Genomic DNA, 15,269 nt, shown 5'->3' on the forward strand with positions numbered 1-15,269 from the left:
ACAGACATAAGTGAGTAAACTATTTCACACATCTTTCCCCCGTAAATTGACGCAAAAAGGACATCAGCGCGAAGTGCTAGTGAAACTATGCAGAAAAAGTGATAAACAGAAAACAGAAGAAAACAAAAAAGAAAGGTACGTTATGGTGGTGGTAACAACTTTATTGAGATTCTGCTCAGTTATCTGGCAGGTCCGAGTCCTAGTATGGCCCCTCACGAGGAGCGAACCTTTCGGACCAGGCAACGAGGGCTTTTTTGTAGCTTTTCATCCGGCGTTCTGAGCAGCTCCTCCCATGTCTGTTGTGAGGAAGCTGGCAGGAGCGACCTTAAAGCTTAAATACTTTTTCAGTCTTTTATTTTTCTCGCAAAATATTTCTGTGTACGCTACATTTGCTGTCGTATAGAAACAAATAAAGAAAAATCGCAGCGCGATATATTGCTTACATGAGGTTATGTCTGCAGAACACGCGCAACTTATTTAGTGCACAAAAATTGGAGGACGCTTAAGCTTCGCCTTCAAGAGTGGAACGCGATAGCGTTCCCGTCGACCCGCCAAGGGGTGTAAGACAATGGGCTACAGGGCAGTCATCACTTACGAGGCGCCCCGCATCGGACGCGGTGAGCGTCGAGCCATATGGTCGAGCAACGCGGCGTTCGGCGCAGCAACGAAACGTGCGCCTGAGCAAGCGGAGCGAACCAAAGAACTCGGTATCTCGGAGGGGGAAATGATGCACGCCAGCCAAACGTCGTGATCGGCACGGGCAGAGAGATAGACAGATAGTGATCTAAAGAAAGGAAGGACGCTTGATTCTGCGGAGGGAGCAAGGCGAAGCGTTGTCAGGAGAGAGAGAGTCCGGGCAACGACCCCCCTCGCACCGGTCCTTCCACAGCTCCAATGCGCGCGTGGCGCGCCATCTGTCGAGGCGGCGCCCTACATGGAGAGGAGGGGGTCTTCTGTGTTTGCCGCAAGATGGCTCTGCGTGTGCGGAAAGCGCAGAAGAAATGCAGCGGAAACGCACTTCGCTACTCGTGTAATTGCGACTTCTGTAAGTTACATGTTCATAATTACCGATATACACTGCAGTATAACTTTCCACGGCTCGTTTCGAAGGCAACACCGCATTCACTAGAGGCGCGTTTGTACCGCTTGGAAGCAGCAAACTCGTGGCTGAGTGGTAGCGTCTCCGTCTCACACTCCGGAGACCCTGGTTCGATTCCCACCCAGCCCATCTTGGAAGTTGCTTTTTATTTATGAAGTGCCTGCCGTGATTTATCGCTCACGGTCAACGCCACGGACGCCGACACCCGACGCCGACGACACCGGCTTTTCTGCGACACGAGCTCCTTAACGCTATCGCGTTAAAATATGCAGATTACGCAACGAAGCTTACTGTAGGACACTTGCGAACGCGTACAAACGAACATGGAGCAAAATAACACGTCGAGTCACTTCATGATGGGATCAGAAACCAGCGCATCGTACACAGTGTAAGGTGGCACGGAAAAATGTCCGATTGCGAAGAGTAACAGCGTTGATCTAAGGCAAGTGCGGCTGGCCCAGTAGACCGCTGCAGAATAGCGATAAAATACTTAAGGTTAAACTATACATAAGGTTTAGAATGTCGAAAAAAAATTCTAACGTTTTGGCAGAAGTCATTTGAAAGGAACAAACTCTGCAGGTGGGAAATTCGCAAGTAAACACCTGCAAAGTTGCAGCGGCCCCTTAGTGGAATTACGAGGAATGAACTATTGTATCGACGTGTCGTAATATACAAATGGCAAACATTGTATCAGATACAGTTAGTTTGCTAGTATTTTATATCTAACTTGCAACAGAGTTCACTGCCGCGGAGACGGCGGGTGCGAGTCATATTGCAAGAGCGCAGTAGTTCTTTCAAGAGAGTATAGTTTCGCAGGGTGGCCATTGAGGCGTTCTTTATGAAAATGAGGGGAGGGGGGTGCGTCAACCACCCTTCAATTATCTACAAGACGCTTATATAGACGATATACGCTTATATACCCCCCACGTGCTATGGCAACATGAATCGCACTGTTTTCTACTATGTTTTATATCTTTGTCACCGGGATGCTGACACGACTCTTTGGCTGAACACATATGACGTTTTTTTGTTTTTTTTTTTGTTTTTACAATAAACTCGGTTGCAAGTCTGCGCTCTTCTGTACCCTTCTTACCTTGTGCCCTGTCATATGGAGAAATCAATTCATCTCAAATACTTATCGGCTCTGGATCATGTGTCTGTATCATGATACATTTGCGACGTATCTTTTCCCAGCGCTGCTGTCCAGCACCATGTATATCGAAAGAGCAGTTATGCCTACCTTTATACCTGACCGTCCTCCTTGACTCGGAAGAACACTTTTCGCTGGTTCTTGTTCAGAGGGACAGACTGTATGTGAAAGGCGATTACAAAGAACAGCAAGGGCCTTCATCGCTTCCTTTTTTTTATGACACAATGAACTATTCCTTGATTTGCACTATACTGTGCACTGAGGGCCGTAGTTGGTCAGATTCTCGTGGCCGTCCTCGCCGACCACTCGCGTCACGGCCATCTTGCCGAGGGGAAGCCACGGACTCTTGTCAGCCAACGGTGGCACCGTGCTGCACGCGCGCGCAAAAAAAAGGAAAAAAAGGAGAAAAAAGGAAATAAAGGTTAACGATTAGGGAATCTAAAATTCAATCCTGGCTCAGTCAGATGGTGTTAAACAACGGCAAGCGACCATTAGAAAAAAAGAAATCGCATATATTGCGAATGATACGCTGCTAAATAATGCACTAGATCAATGTGGTGACACAACTACCGTGATGCTTGCTCGTTGGAGCACAACGTATTCCGTCATAGCGGTCATCGCGCCGTCATCGTCACCTTGCTGCTGTCGTCACGCAAATGATAGCGTAGCGCGCTCACAATTACTTGACACAAACGTTTGTTCGCATTTTTAACACTGCGCAGAAGCCCAAACGATACTAGATACCGATGCTGTTATTTGCGCAATGATTCACTTTAGGCGATGCTTAGAAGACACTAAATAGATTTCGACTGACTAAGTATTCTTTGAAAACTCTGCTTCCGTTGAATTCGCGATAATAGGTTTTTTCGTGATAATACGTCGATTGCCAGAATAGAAAATGAAAGACGAAGTTTAGTTTTCTGAACTTTGCGCCGGAATCTCAGAACCCGTACGTTATATTGTGTAAACGTCACGAATTTCAGTACTTTTGTTTCGTACTTCGGCCCCGTTTGTTCGGCAAAATTTCCTAAAACTTACCGTGCTCAAGCTATGACTCATTTAGGACGCAACGCAGTCCATTTTTACCAATAAACAAATGAGCAAGGCTCTAGCAGACGCCATGAAAATCCTTCACCTCACGTTTAACTGGTGCGGTATCTTCAAGGTGGCTTCTCCACCCGTCCTTCCCTTTTCGCGCTTAAGAAGCCTAACCCCGCGTTGAAAGTGGTGTTATTGGTACCACTTTCACCGTTCGGAAGGGTAATATTGCGAAAGGGTAATACACTTAATACGGGTAAGATAATTCTTTTCTTCAGTGTCCTTCAATGAATGAATTAATTCAATACTGCCAGCAGCCCCTTTTCCAAACCAGAGCAGGAGTGGTACAGCTTTATGAGCAAGTACAGAAATTAACGCGTCATCAGTACATCAAGAAAAGTTGTAATAAATTAATTAACAGTTATTAGCAGATTAATGAGTAACACGCATAGCAAGACAGGGCGGCATAAGACACTTCAACAAACCATCACACAGAGTACAAAATCCCGGACATGATAGTGTCGCGTTGTTGTGGCGGTGAAGACCACAGCAATCGCGAAACGAACTTTTTTCATTGGGCAAACCTGTGCCCACAAAAAGAAATACCGTAAGTGAGACTCGAATCACGTCTGTAGCGGCGAACGCAGTCGGCGATTGTCGAAACCTCTGGGGCGGCTTGCACGAACATTTAATAACGAAACTGGTAACGAATTTAAGAACGCGTTCTTAAATGTTCCATAGACAACGCCTATTCCGCGCAAGAACGCGTTCTGGAAATCTTTTATGCGAAGCATATTACGAGGGCTCAACCCAGCTCCTCAGGCGCGGCGGTGTCGCCTTGAATACCACGTGACACCGTGACGTCACGACAGAGGAGAAGTGGCTTTGGCTCAACTCTTGCAAGATGGGCTGGGTGGGAATCGAACCAAGGTCTCCGGAGTGTGAGACGGAGACCCTACCACTGAGCCACGAGTATTTTTTTTTTTTTTTTATTTACTGAGCCACGAGTACGATGCTTCAAAGCGGTACAAAAGCGCCTCTAGTGAATGCGGTGTTGCCTTAGAAACGAGCTGTTTCTAAGGCTCAGGCGTGCGTCGCTTGCTCAGGCGCACATTTCGTTGCCGCGCCGAACGCTGCGTTGCTCGACGCTCACCGCGTCCAATGCGGGGCGTCCAAGGCGAAGCAGAGTAACGCATGAGTTGTTTCTTCGTCTAGCCGAACCAAATATAGCCAAGCAAGAGCAGTTCACCAAGCTAAACAGTGGTTCAACAACTAAAATAAAGGCTAGTATGCTTCGCATCCTGGGCTTAACCTTACTTAAGCCGCAGCCATTTTTTTATTTTCGTTATTGAATCTTCGTGCACCCGCCGTGGTTGCTCAGTGGCTATGGTGTTGGGCTGCTGAGCACGAGGTCGCGAGATCGAATCCCGGCCATGGCGGCCGCATTTCGATGGGGACGAAATGCGAAAACACCCGTGTACTTAGATTTAGGGGCACGTTAAAGATCCCCAGATGGTCGAACTTTCCGGAGTCCTCCACTACGGCGTGCCTCATAATCAGAAAGTGGTTTTGGCAACGTAAAACCCCATAATTCAATTCAATGTTCGTGCAAGCCGCCCCTTATCTCTGCGGGTTAAGCGCGCTGGCTGTTATGCACAAATCGTCGAAGGTTCCAGCGTCATCGCGGGTGCTTACGCATTCCTTCCAGAGAATACAGTACTACATCACGTCACAAGCTGATCACATAAAGTTCGGCGACAACAAACACGACAGGCAGAAACAACGATAACATTCGGGTAGGTTCAGAATCACGCAGGCACGTTTTGCGCTGAAATGATAACGTTAAGTTGTTAGTGGACAAAATGCGGTCCACCGAAAAAAAGAAGGATAAATAAGAGTACGTATCAATGTATGGACCTTTAGACGCAACAAAATTAAATGCAAACGCCACATAAGACGAATCACGGCTGATAAAAATGGTTCCCGCGACGTGATCTTCGTCATTGCATCACGCGGACGTGAGTTCCAATCCGAAATCGTTTTTGATAAAAATAATAATAAAAGAGTGAGGATACGCGTTCGATCTAGTTTGGCGCATTGTTAGTGTCACTTCGTGTTCATCTCGAGTATGTCGTGTTAAGCTGTACTGCGTGTAGCGGTGAAAGTTTTGTTCTGCTGTTAATGATATCTAAAAAAATGCATTCGTAATTAATTCAAATTGTAGGATTTTACGTGCCAAAACCACTTTCCGATTATGAGGCACGCAGTAATGGAGGACTCCGGAAATTTTGATCAGCTGGGTTTCTTTAACATGCACCCAAATTTAAGTACACGGGTATTCTCGCATTTGGCCCCCATCCAAATCGGGCGCCGTGGCCGGGATTCGATCCCGCGACCTCCATGCTCAGCAGCCCAACACCATAGCCACTGAGCAACCACGGCGGGTATAAAGCATTGGTAGCTTATAAAGTTTGCGTCTTGACTCTAGTGAGGGAAGTCCAGATTGGCTACGCAATTTAGTCACGGACACATGTTTACCATACACGCATAGATAGATCGTAGTGATTTATTTTACACCATTAATATACCGTGAGTGATACTTTTGTTAGGTATAGGTCCCACACAATGTCAATGTATTCGACACAATAACAATAACAATAAGGGATGTATAGGGAGGTAATATTGTTTTACCAGAGGCGTGCTTCAATCTGTGCTGTAGCAGCCACAGTTTCTGTGATGAGACAGCCGATACCGTATGGTCCACATGAACCCTCCAACTTAAATTTCGCGCGTTCACTGCGTCGAATCTGCATAAGTTTAAATGCGTGAGCATTTCTATTTCTATGCCTACCCAACGAGAAACCAGTCCGGCGAGTAAAACGAATGCAATGCTCCCCTCCGCCCCCCCCCCCCCCCTCGCAAGCAGGCAAATTCGTTTAAATCAACCCTACAACACGCAGAACAGAATACGTTGGAATAAAGGACAAACTCTAAACAAGCATCGGAACCACCAATGACGGATTGCATAATGTACAAGGGTCGGATCGCGTTCGGTATTGTCGACAATTGGCCGAAGCTTATAACGGTTCGGTTGGGGAACCGTTCGTTTGGCCTCACCTGGTTGGCCAAAATTTTGGTTACGTCACAGGTCGTCAGATGCAGCGGCGCGGTATCGCAATTCATGAATACGTCATGCATATGTCAATCATCTTCAAAGCGAACCGGTCATAGGAACCGGCGAAGGGTAGTCCGCTTTGGGTTCCGTTGCTGTGGCTTGGCTGTTGGCTTGCGACCCCAGAGACACGCGGGCGTCGCGCGCGCGTGCGTTGGTTGCTTCGGAGGCTATTCGTCGTCTGCTTGGCGTTGCCCTTTCGGTGTCGATCACGGCTGGGAGTGGGATACGCGTTCGAAGAAGTGACGGATAATGAGTTGCACCACCATTGCCGGCTTTCTAAGTAGACCTTTTGCAGGCTACGCTATCAAATGGTGCAAGGCTTGCACCAGGCTTGCACTCTGGTGCAAGCCTACCACTGGTCATTCCACGCAGAGGAAGGAATATTGCACACTGCGGTTCATCGCCACTGGCCTGCAGCTCCCGAAAATCGGTCGGACGCGAAGAATTCATCGGAATGGCCTAGATCTCTGCTGCCGACACTGTGCACAGAGTTGCTCCCGCAATTACCGTGTTGGCCGGTGGAAGGGCTGGGTCAGCTTTCCTGTGACCTCCGCTTCAAAACCAATGCCAAGGAGATATTTGCATGGTGAGATCAAATTCCCAGTGCTATCGCCAGCGTGAATAGCTCGTAGATCGCCGTTCAGCAATCATAAGGGTTCAACCTAGGCTGGTCCAGCGCTTCCTTCGTTAGGCTGGTAAAACTATACAGTCAGGATGCGAAGATATTGTGGAGATAACTTATTTGGCTGACTTTTTTTCTCTAGTTCGGGAGTGCCGCACTTTGTTCCTCAATTTCACGGCACAGCGCGCACCGTCAGCACCACACTCTTCGATTTTACTTCGAGCAGGCAATGCAGGGCCCGTATGTCGTAATGTTCGATTTCAGGTTCCACTACTTCTATCACGCGACGCGCCGTGGGGCAGATCGCAGGGATAGCGGCAGCGCGGCGGCGAGCGAGTCATGTCCGAGCCGACGACGAAGGGCGAAAAAAGAAGGATGATTGATATATTCGGCTAGTAAAGGTGTCCCTAAGAACCAGTTCACGGTTTTGTCGCGCTCGCTACTTAGTAAATGCTGGCAGTGCGTTTCTGTTGCGTGCATCGTGCGAGCTCCTGGTAGCAGACGACATAGCGCTGCGCTCTGTCAACTCATTTATGCTTGCGATACCGCCTGTCGGCTAAGAATGAAAAAAGAATGACATTAATAAATTACTTCTGCATTGCGTAAACGCCCGGCACCACACGTTTATACTTCAGAACTTGGCGTATAATATTTAATCTATATTTCAAATTTATTTTGCAAGCAGAAACATTGTGCAATTCCTCGATTAGCTCGTCATATAATGACGTACACTTCAGAGGTGGCACCCTCTCATCTATTGGTCGCGTCCTCCCCTTCTTCCACCACCGGCTTGGGAGTGGCACATGTAGTGACGTAAGCGGCGAAGCGAACGGTTCGTATTCCGAACCGTCATAAGATTCGGCCCAATGACACCGGGCTGCATGGACATGAGCAAGGCTCGAGCCGCGGCAGTTAGTTAGGCCGCGTCGCTGTCGCATTTACAGTAATGGCGTCAAGACGACCGCGCAGCCGCTTACTGAAGAAGAACGAAGACGCACAAATGTGTAGTATCAGCGTCAACACGGATTACGCCAGAAACAACTCAGTGACTCTGCGTGGGGAGCGGGGAACTACAGCAAGACGCTTGCGAGTGCAACCAACAAGAGGAAATACGCCATGCTGCAGCAACACGCAACGAGCGCAGGAAATCCGAGGGCGCAAAGCGCAGCGTCACTGGGAACAACGCGCAGACGCCCGATGCCACAAAGAAGAACACTGCATACACCCCTCAGCAAATGTAGCGGTGGTTTTGCAACAGCTTCGCTAAGTTAACCCTAAGTCACTTGAACGCCAAAGATCGCAGGTTCGAGTGCCGTAATGAACTCTGTCTTACTTAAACCTGCCTTATCGTCTTCGCTATCGAACATGATAAGGGAACGACCGATGAGGGTTGATACCAGTAGGATTAAGTTGCATGTTTAAGGTCCTCCCTATAACGTTTGACCGAACAGCCTCTTACGCTAATTTTAATTTGCTTACCCCGAGTCACGACACAAAGCAGCTTGTCGCATGTTATTACAGCCATAGCTGTTGTACATTTTTAAAGTGCTTTGCGCTTTTTAATCGTTATTGCCACGGCATGCGTATGGCGTAACGCTTGGGGCATTTTTGTTTTAGGTTAAAGAAAGGCACCGCACGTGAGCAAAGGAGTCAGCAAAGCAACACGGAGATTCGCATCGGGGCGCGTTTAATGCAGATAGGCCAGCGCTCGCAAGCGCACTCCACAGTTGAGAATGCCTATAGCCAGCCACGACCGTTTGACGAACTGAGCTGTGACGAATCACCGAGTAGTTCTATACGAAAAGCACAGCGACCACTTCAGTCGATGAGAGGAGCGGCCCTCCAGTTACTGGAGTCGACGTGAACTATATAGAGTAGAGTATAACGCTCTAGGACAACGGGGTAAGCCTGAAGGAAGCAAAAACCTACAATTTATGGTGAAGAATCCATTTAAGCAATTCGATTACGCACACTGATAATGGTCAAACTTGCGCTAACTTTATCGGCCAAGTGATATTGGCCAAATTTATTACAAGTTTACGCACGAAATAAAGGCTTCCAGTTCACGTTCTTCATTACCGTTGTTCACGATCTTTCGTTCCTGGGACACAGTTCTCCCTGGCACCACCCGAATCCGTGTAGATTTACGTGAAACCTCGCGCCCTGCGGGCACCACTCACCCTTGTGCTGCGAACTGCGCCACCTGGCCGATGCCCAGCGGGGGACGCAGGAGCCCGCTGGCCACGGCCGTGTCCAGCCGGTAGTGGTAGCCCTCGGCCGCCGCCTTGGCCGCCTTCAGCGTGGCGCACGTGGAGACCCACGTCGAGAAGCCTTCGGCGATCTCGTCCACCGAGTGCACGCTGAAACGGCTCTTGATGACGAGCTTCGCGAGCACGGGCACGTTGAAGACGTTGAACATGTAGTCCACCAGAGCCTCCGTTGTCGAGGCATTGCCGTCACGCTGCGCCATCGGAGAGAGCTCATCTCGGCGTTGTATACTCGCGGATGTATAAGCGCGATGCGGGCTTCGCTGCTGAGCTATAGATGCTCCTCACTACTATTCTGCATGTTAAGCAGCCGACAGCTTACGGCAAGAACTCGGCTCGCAGCACGCGTGCAGATACTATATACAGCGGGGAACAGTCGTGAGGGCAGTCGTATGTAGAGTGTGTTGCTAACAAGATGCACGAAGCTTGGTGAAGCCTTGTCCGCGTTATTAGACGTTGTCGTCATGCAAAAACACATGGCGCCGTCGTATCGTGGGCTAGAGCCACGAGTGACGGTCAGTCCCCAACAGATGAGCTTCGTTAGATAAGGGGTGTGTGCAAGGAGCGGACCCGTTGATATAAACAACCGAAAGACTAACAACGCGGTAAGCATCCCATGGTCAATGCTTCCGGCGCTCTTGTCCATGCCGAATTTGTCAATTGGAGGTGAAAGAGGTTAATTTTTTGCATAACGAATATCTCGTGGATGGTGCCTTTATAATTGGGTAAATTTCGTTTGCCACCGCGGCGCCCTCCCTCCTGCAGCACCTCCACTGGAAAGTGGGCTTTAGAACCAGTATTAAATACGCGAGAAATTTTAGTTAAATATCAAATGGGCTATAGCTATTGCTCGCCCATCTATTGTACGCCGGGCTCAAGGAAGCAATTGGTAACAAGAGATTCTTGAGGCGGTTAATTCTTATATTTAAAGATAAATCTCCGTTAAAGAATGTCACCCAGTATAAAAATTAGTAGCCTGAAAGAATATTACATGAGAAGCATTACAAGGCTTGTTTATATACGTAGCTAATCTCGGTAGTTTTATTACTTGTTATTCATGCATTACAAGCAGATAATTACACGCTCTAAGTACAAACATGTACCAGTGGCCACACCATCTGCCATGACACTCGCCATGTAAGTAGCAGGCATTGGGCTCAGGTGCATCTGAAGCACACTTGTAATCCAGTGAAGCATCAATAAGAACCTGTTACATGTCTGTCGATTGACGATTAGCTGGTGGGCACTTATTGCACTTCATCGCACATTTTGAGCGCATTCTTCGAAATTTGTACTAGTATCATGATTTCTGCAAGGCGGCTGTGGTCTCATGGTGCTTCAGTTATGATTGTAATCTGCAAATGGAGCAAGTGCCCTAAAGTGAGAAAAAATGTTAATACTCTAGTGAAACTTTGATTAATAGGAAGCATAGCACTAAAATTTTTTAATGTTAGCAGTACTTGCCTTTTGAATCCAGCTGAATTGAGTAAATTGTGCTATCTGCAAGGACGCTTATTAAAAATGACAGGGTCTCATAAGACCTCTCTTAAGAGGTGAACAGCGAAAGCCTACTCTTCCTCCTCCTATAATTCGCCTCTCTTTTTGCTTCTTCTCTTTCTCTTCTTTCTTTTAGTCATTACTGCTCACTACTAAGCATTTTTAGTCATTTGTAATCAATTATGGTCATTACAAGCCATCGTTAGACATGTTGGTCATAACCTAGTCATTAGTAATCATTACAAGTTATTTCAGCCATTATTAGTCATTAGTGGTCATTACTAAGCATCTTTAGTCATTTCTAATGAATTGTAGTCGCTACAAGTCGTTAGACGTATTGGACATTTCGTAGTCATTACTAGTCACTACCAGTCATTTCAGTCATTATCAGTGATTACTGCTTACTACTCAGCATTTTTAGTCATTTGTAATCAGTTGTGGTCATTACAAGCCGTCGTTAGACATGTTGGTCATATCCTAGTCATCAGTAGCCGTTACAAGTTAGTTGAGTCATATTTAGTCATTAGTAGTCATTACTAAGCATTTTTGTCATTTCTAATGAATTGTAGTCGTTACAAGTTGTCGTTAGACATATTGGTCACTTCATAGTCATTACTAGTCATTACAAGTCAGCTCAGTCATTATTAGTCATTACTGATCACTAGTAAGTATTTTAGTCATTTGTAATCAATTGTGGTCATTACAAGCCACCATTCGACATGTTGGTCATACCATAGTCATTAGTAGTCATTACAAGTCATCAGTAGTCATTTTAGTCATTAGTGGTCATTATTAAGCATATTGAGTCATTTCTAATGAATTGTAGTCGTTACAAGTTGTCGTTAGACATATTGGTCATTTCGTAGTCATTACTAGTCATTACCAGTCATTTCAGTCATTATTAGTCTTTACTGCTCACTACTAAGCATTTTTAGTCATTTGTAATCAATTGTGGTCACTACAAGCCATCGTTAGACATGTTGGTCATATAATAGTCATTAGTAGTCATTAAAAGTCATTACTAGTCATTTTAATCATTACTACTAATTACTAGACATTTCTAGTAATTTCTAATCAGTTGTGGTCATTAAAAGCCGTCGTTACACATATTGATAATTTCGGAGTCATTGTAGTCATTGCAAGTAATCAGTAGTCACTATTAGTCATTACTAGTCATTATTAACCTCTACCAATCTGTACTATAACGTTATCATTCACCAACTGTCAATATCAATCATTTTTCATTATTTAATCTGTTGTCATATGGCGTGATGACGCTTCGGTGGACACTCCGGCGGTCAGGTCTGCTGACACGAACTTCACCATGAACCAAGAAAGGCATTCGCCTTAAAAAAAAAAAATGGAGTATAATTTTTTTCCGGTACCTCCAGTAAATGGCCATCAATCTAGTAAATATGTGTGCCATTCTAATTTTCTGTGCCAGGAGTTTATACCTAACAAAAAAAAAGGTGTCTCAACTCTGAACAACATGAATTTTGTGCTTTTGTCAGCTGTGCATTTAGTTTATTACATCTTCTAATACTTGGGTTCTCATATTTGCCTTGAACGGACTTTCTTTAGAAATGCATTAGTCTATTAGAAGAAAACATGAAAAAGAAATGCCTCACGCTAACTATCATATCTCAATAAGAGTTTTTTACCCTTTTTGTCGCTCTACTGAAGTCAAATCGGTACCGCAATATCATTTCGAGCGAATGAGCTCTGGTACCTTTCTGAACTTTGTTCTATACAGCTTCAGTGCAAACACACATTGATCATTCTTTGAAGTCCTATTATAGACATCACATTATTAGTTACAAACAGGGAGGAAACAATTTAGTGCCCTAGACTATGCTGTGGGGCTTCCTTTGACTTGAAGATTTGATTTGTTATTAGACATCCCAAAGGTGCTACTAGAAAGTACACTGGTGTGCACATGTAATGCAGATGTTGCCACTGAATGGTGCACTGAAGGTGTAGAAAAAATTATCTGATTCAAGGACATTTTCTGTCGGTTAATGCCTAAATGCCATTCTATACGGAAGTATTTAACACTGGGTAATGCATAACTAAAGCGACGACTAAATATTTTTGATGTCTGAACTGCTAGATGTGCCCGCAATGCTTGGATATGTCGCATGAACTGGATATTCATTTTGTTTCCGTCATTGGGAACAAGTTTTAACTCACAGATCGGTTGTGATTATGTTATGCGCTAAACCGGTCAGCACTTAGGTATCAGACTGTGACCATTTTCACTGGCGGCAACTCGAACACTGCCTGCCAAGTAAACTTTTTTCTCCATAGGACCAATGCCGCGTTCGCACAGGTGTATCCACATGAAGACGGTCGTACTGCCCTCAGTCACATTGTTGGACGAAGCACGTGGTGGAAGACAACCATGTGTTTGAGAATCGGCTGCATATACAGGCGAGAGAATTAGTGGTTATTGCGTCACTTATTCATGATTCAGCTTGCGTCTTTGTCTGCAGCGCATCTGGAACGCAGTTCCCATCGCTACTGGATATGCCTTGTCTGGAAGAGAGTCCAGACAAAACTGCCCATAGCAATGTCCCACACAATGTTTCACGTGACAGAGTTTTCATTACGTCCACCGCAGTGATCTGTAACTCCGCTGAACATATCTCCTCACTTATATCAAAACGAACTTCCGTCTACATAAGTGGAAAACATTCGCAGAAGGGTTCCAGCTACTAAGTGCAACCGTAAGCCTGAACCGAACTGCAAGAGTAGTCACGCGAAGAGTCCACTCCGCATACCGCGCACGCACGTTTCGAGTCTCGCGTGCATACCTGTGCGAGCGGCAAGATGCGCTCCTTGAAGAGGGCCTTGTCGTCGGCCGCGTCCGCCCCGGCTACGACGGTGTGCGGCGTGGCGACGGGCGCAGCCCGCAGTGACGACAAGTTGAAGCCCGGCGCGAACTGCAGCGGCCTGCGGGACGTGGCTTGCGCGGCCTGCAACAGCGCGTCGACGGGCGCGGCGCGGAAGCACGAGACCCACGCCGACTTGTCCGCGCCGCTGCAGTTCATCGCCGACGCCAGGTGCAGGTACGGCGTCGCCTGCGAGCACATCGATGGACGCCGCTGTTTCTCGAGACGTCTTTGCGATATGTAGGGTGCGTTTGTACCGATGCCTCAAGAGAGAGACTTCGGTGCAGTGCTGAAATTGACTGATCGATTTGCCTTATCTACGCTGGCAGTAAAAAAGCCTGATAGGAAGTTCATCTTGGACGAAACTGGTGACTTTGAAAGTAACGGCAGTGTTATCGCTCCAACAATGCACGAGCTTTTCGACTAGAAATTAGTGCTCGCCCGTGAGCACTTTCCCTTATATTTATATATTATTTTATTAGTAGGGCTCTTTATTTAGTACGACATGGCATCTCCTACGCGGGAAACGGAGTGGCCGGAGTTTCTGTTGGCGTTGAAGCAGATGGAGCACGCAGCGCGATATGTGCGCGCGTGCTTGAGCATACAATCAGCCTCGGAGATCAATTGTGCATTTATGCAAATTAATTTCATGACTGCGACCTTACTTCAACATTGTCACTGTAATTCTAAGCTGTGGTTTAGCGACAATGAGTAGTGAAGAAACATACGCGATGATCGTAGCAGTGTGCGTGGGTACCGTTCCGCTACGAAATAAGTTCTGCTCTTTACTCTGACAAGCGTTCAAACAGCATACCGTAAAGTGTGAATGGCATTTGTCGAGTGGCTGACATTGAGGACTGCGCGAGCGTCTGAAGCAGCGTGGCATGACCATGCGTGGTCTTAATGCGGCGTTAGCCCGTGCTTTTTTTTTTCCTCATGAAAGATGGCGACCGAACCGGCCAGTTGGCCACTTTCAGCAAACGTACGTGTTTCGTGACTTTACAAGCCGCAAGAGAAAACCGATTTCTTTTTCTGTTTCCTTAATCCCGTACTCTACGATGTGCTCAACCGTCCTATGGAAATTGGGTCCTCCCAAATAGGCGCCAGTTTCTTATTCGATTCCCTTCAAATATTGCTGCTCCACAGGGCAAGACACTGCCGAAACACAAAGCTTACGTGTATCATGTCGGTTTATTGGCCGCAGTGATCGCCGTGTTCAGCCACACCATCGGCCACATGAAAGAGGCTAATGTAGGCATACCACACTGATTTGAAGACTCCTAGGCTTTAAAACGATGCCGGTGTTTGACGCAAATATTTCTTCCCGATTTGCGTTTATAGATGTTTCGGAATTGTATTGGGTTGGCAGTATACAAGCACACCTATGTTTTAGTTCCCACGCGAAGCCATCATATAGCGAGAATATTTTCCGATTAACGCTGGCAATTCACAGGCGTCGCTGCTCACCGTTGAATAAAAACCGATACAGCCAAAACAGTTCGCAACAGGTACGCACTGGCCACGGCTGAT

At 46.6% G+C, this 15,269-nt stretch overlaps 1 protein-coding gene across 1 annotated transcript in view; it reads right to left on the reverse strand.

Moving 5' to 3' along the window:
- Positions 1–2,445: 2,445 nt before the first annotated feature.
- The window catches only part of LOC135907172 (acetylcholinesterase-1-like), a 34,545-nt gene continuing 21,721 nt past the window's right edge, over positions 2,446–15,269 (reverse strand). Inside the window, exons 7-9 of the mRNA XM_065438842.2 lie at positions 13,662–13,928; positions 9,265–9,545; positions 2,446–2,619 (exon numbers count right to left, since the gene is read on the reverse strand). Coding sequence (XP_065294914.2) covers positions 2,496–2,619; positions 9,265–9,545; positions 13,662–13,928 — 672 coding nt within the window. The 3' untranslated portion in view covers positions 2,446–2,495. The remainder of the gene's footprint in view (positions 2,620–9,264; positions 9,546–13,661; positions 13,929–15,269) is intronic.

This window comes from Dermacentor albipictus, chromosome 4, assembly GCF_038994185.2.
Source record: "Dermacentor albipictus isolate Rhodes 1998 colony chromosome 4, USDA_Dalb.pri_finalv2, whole genome shotgun sequence".
NCBI classification, from domain to species: domain Eukaryota; kingdom Metazoa; phylum Arthropoda; class Arachnida; order Ixodida; family Ixodidae; genus Dermacentor; species Dermacentor albipictus.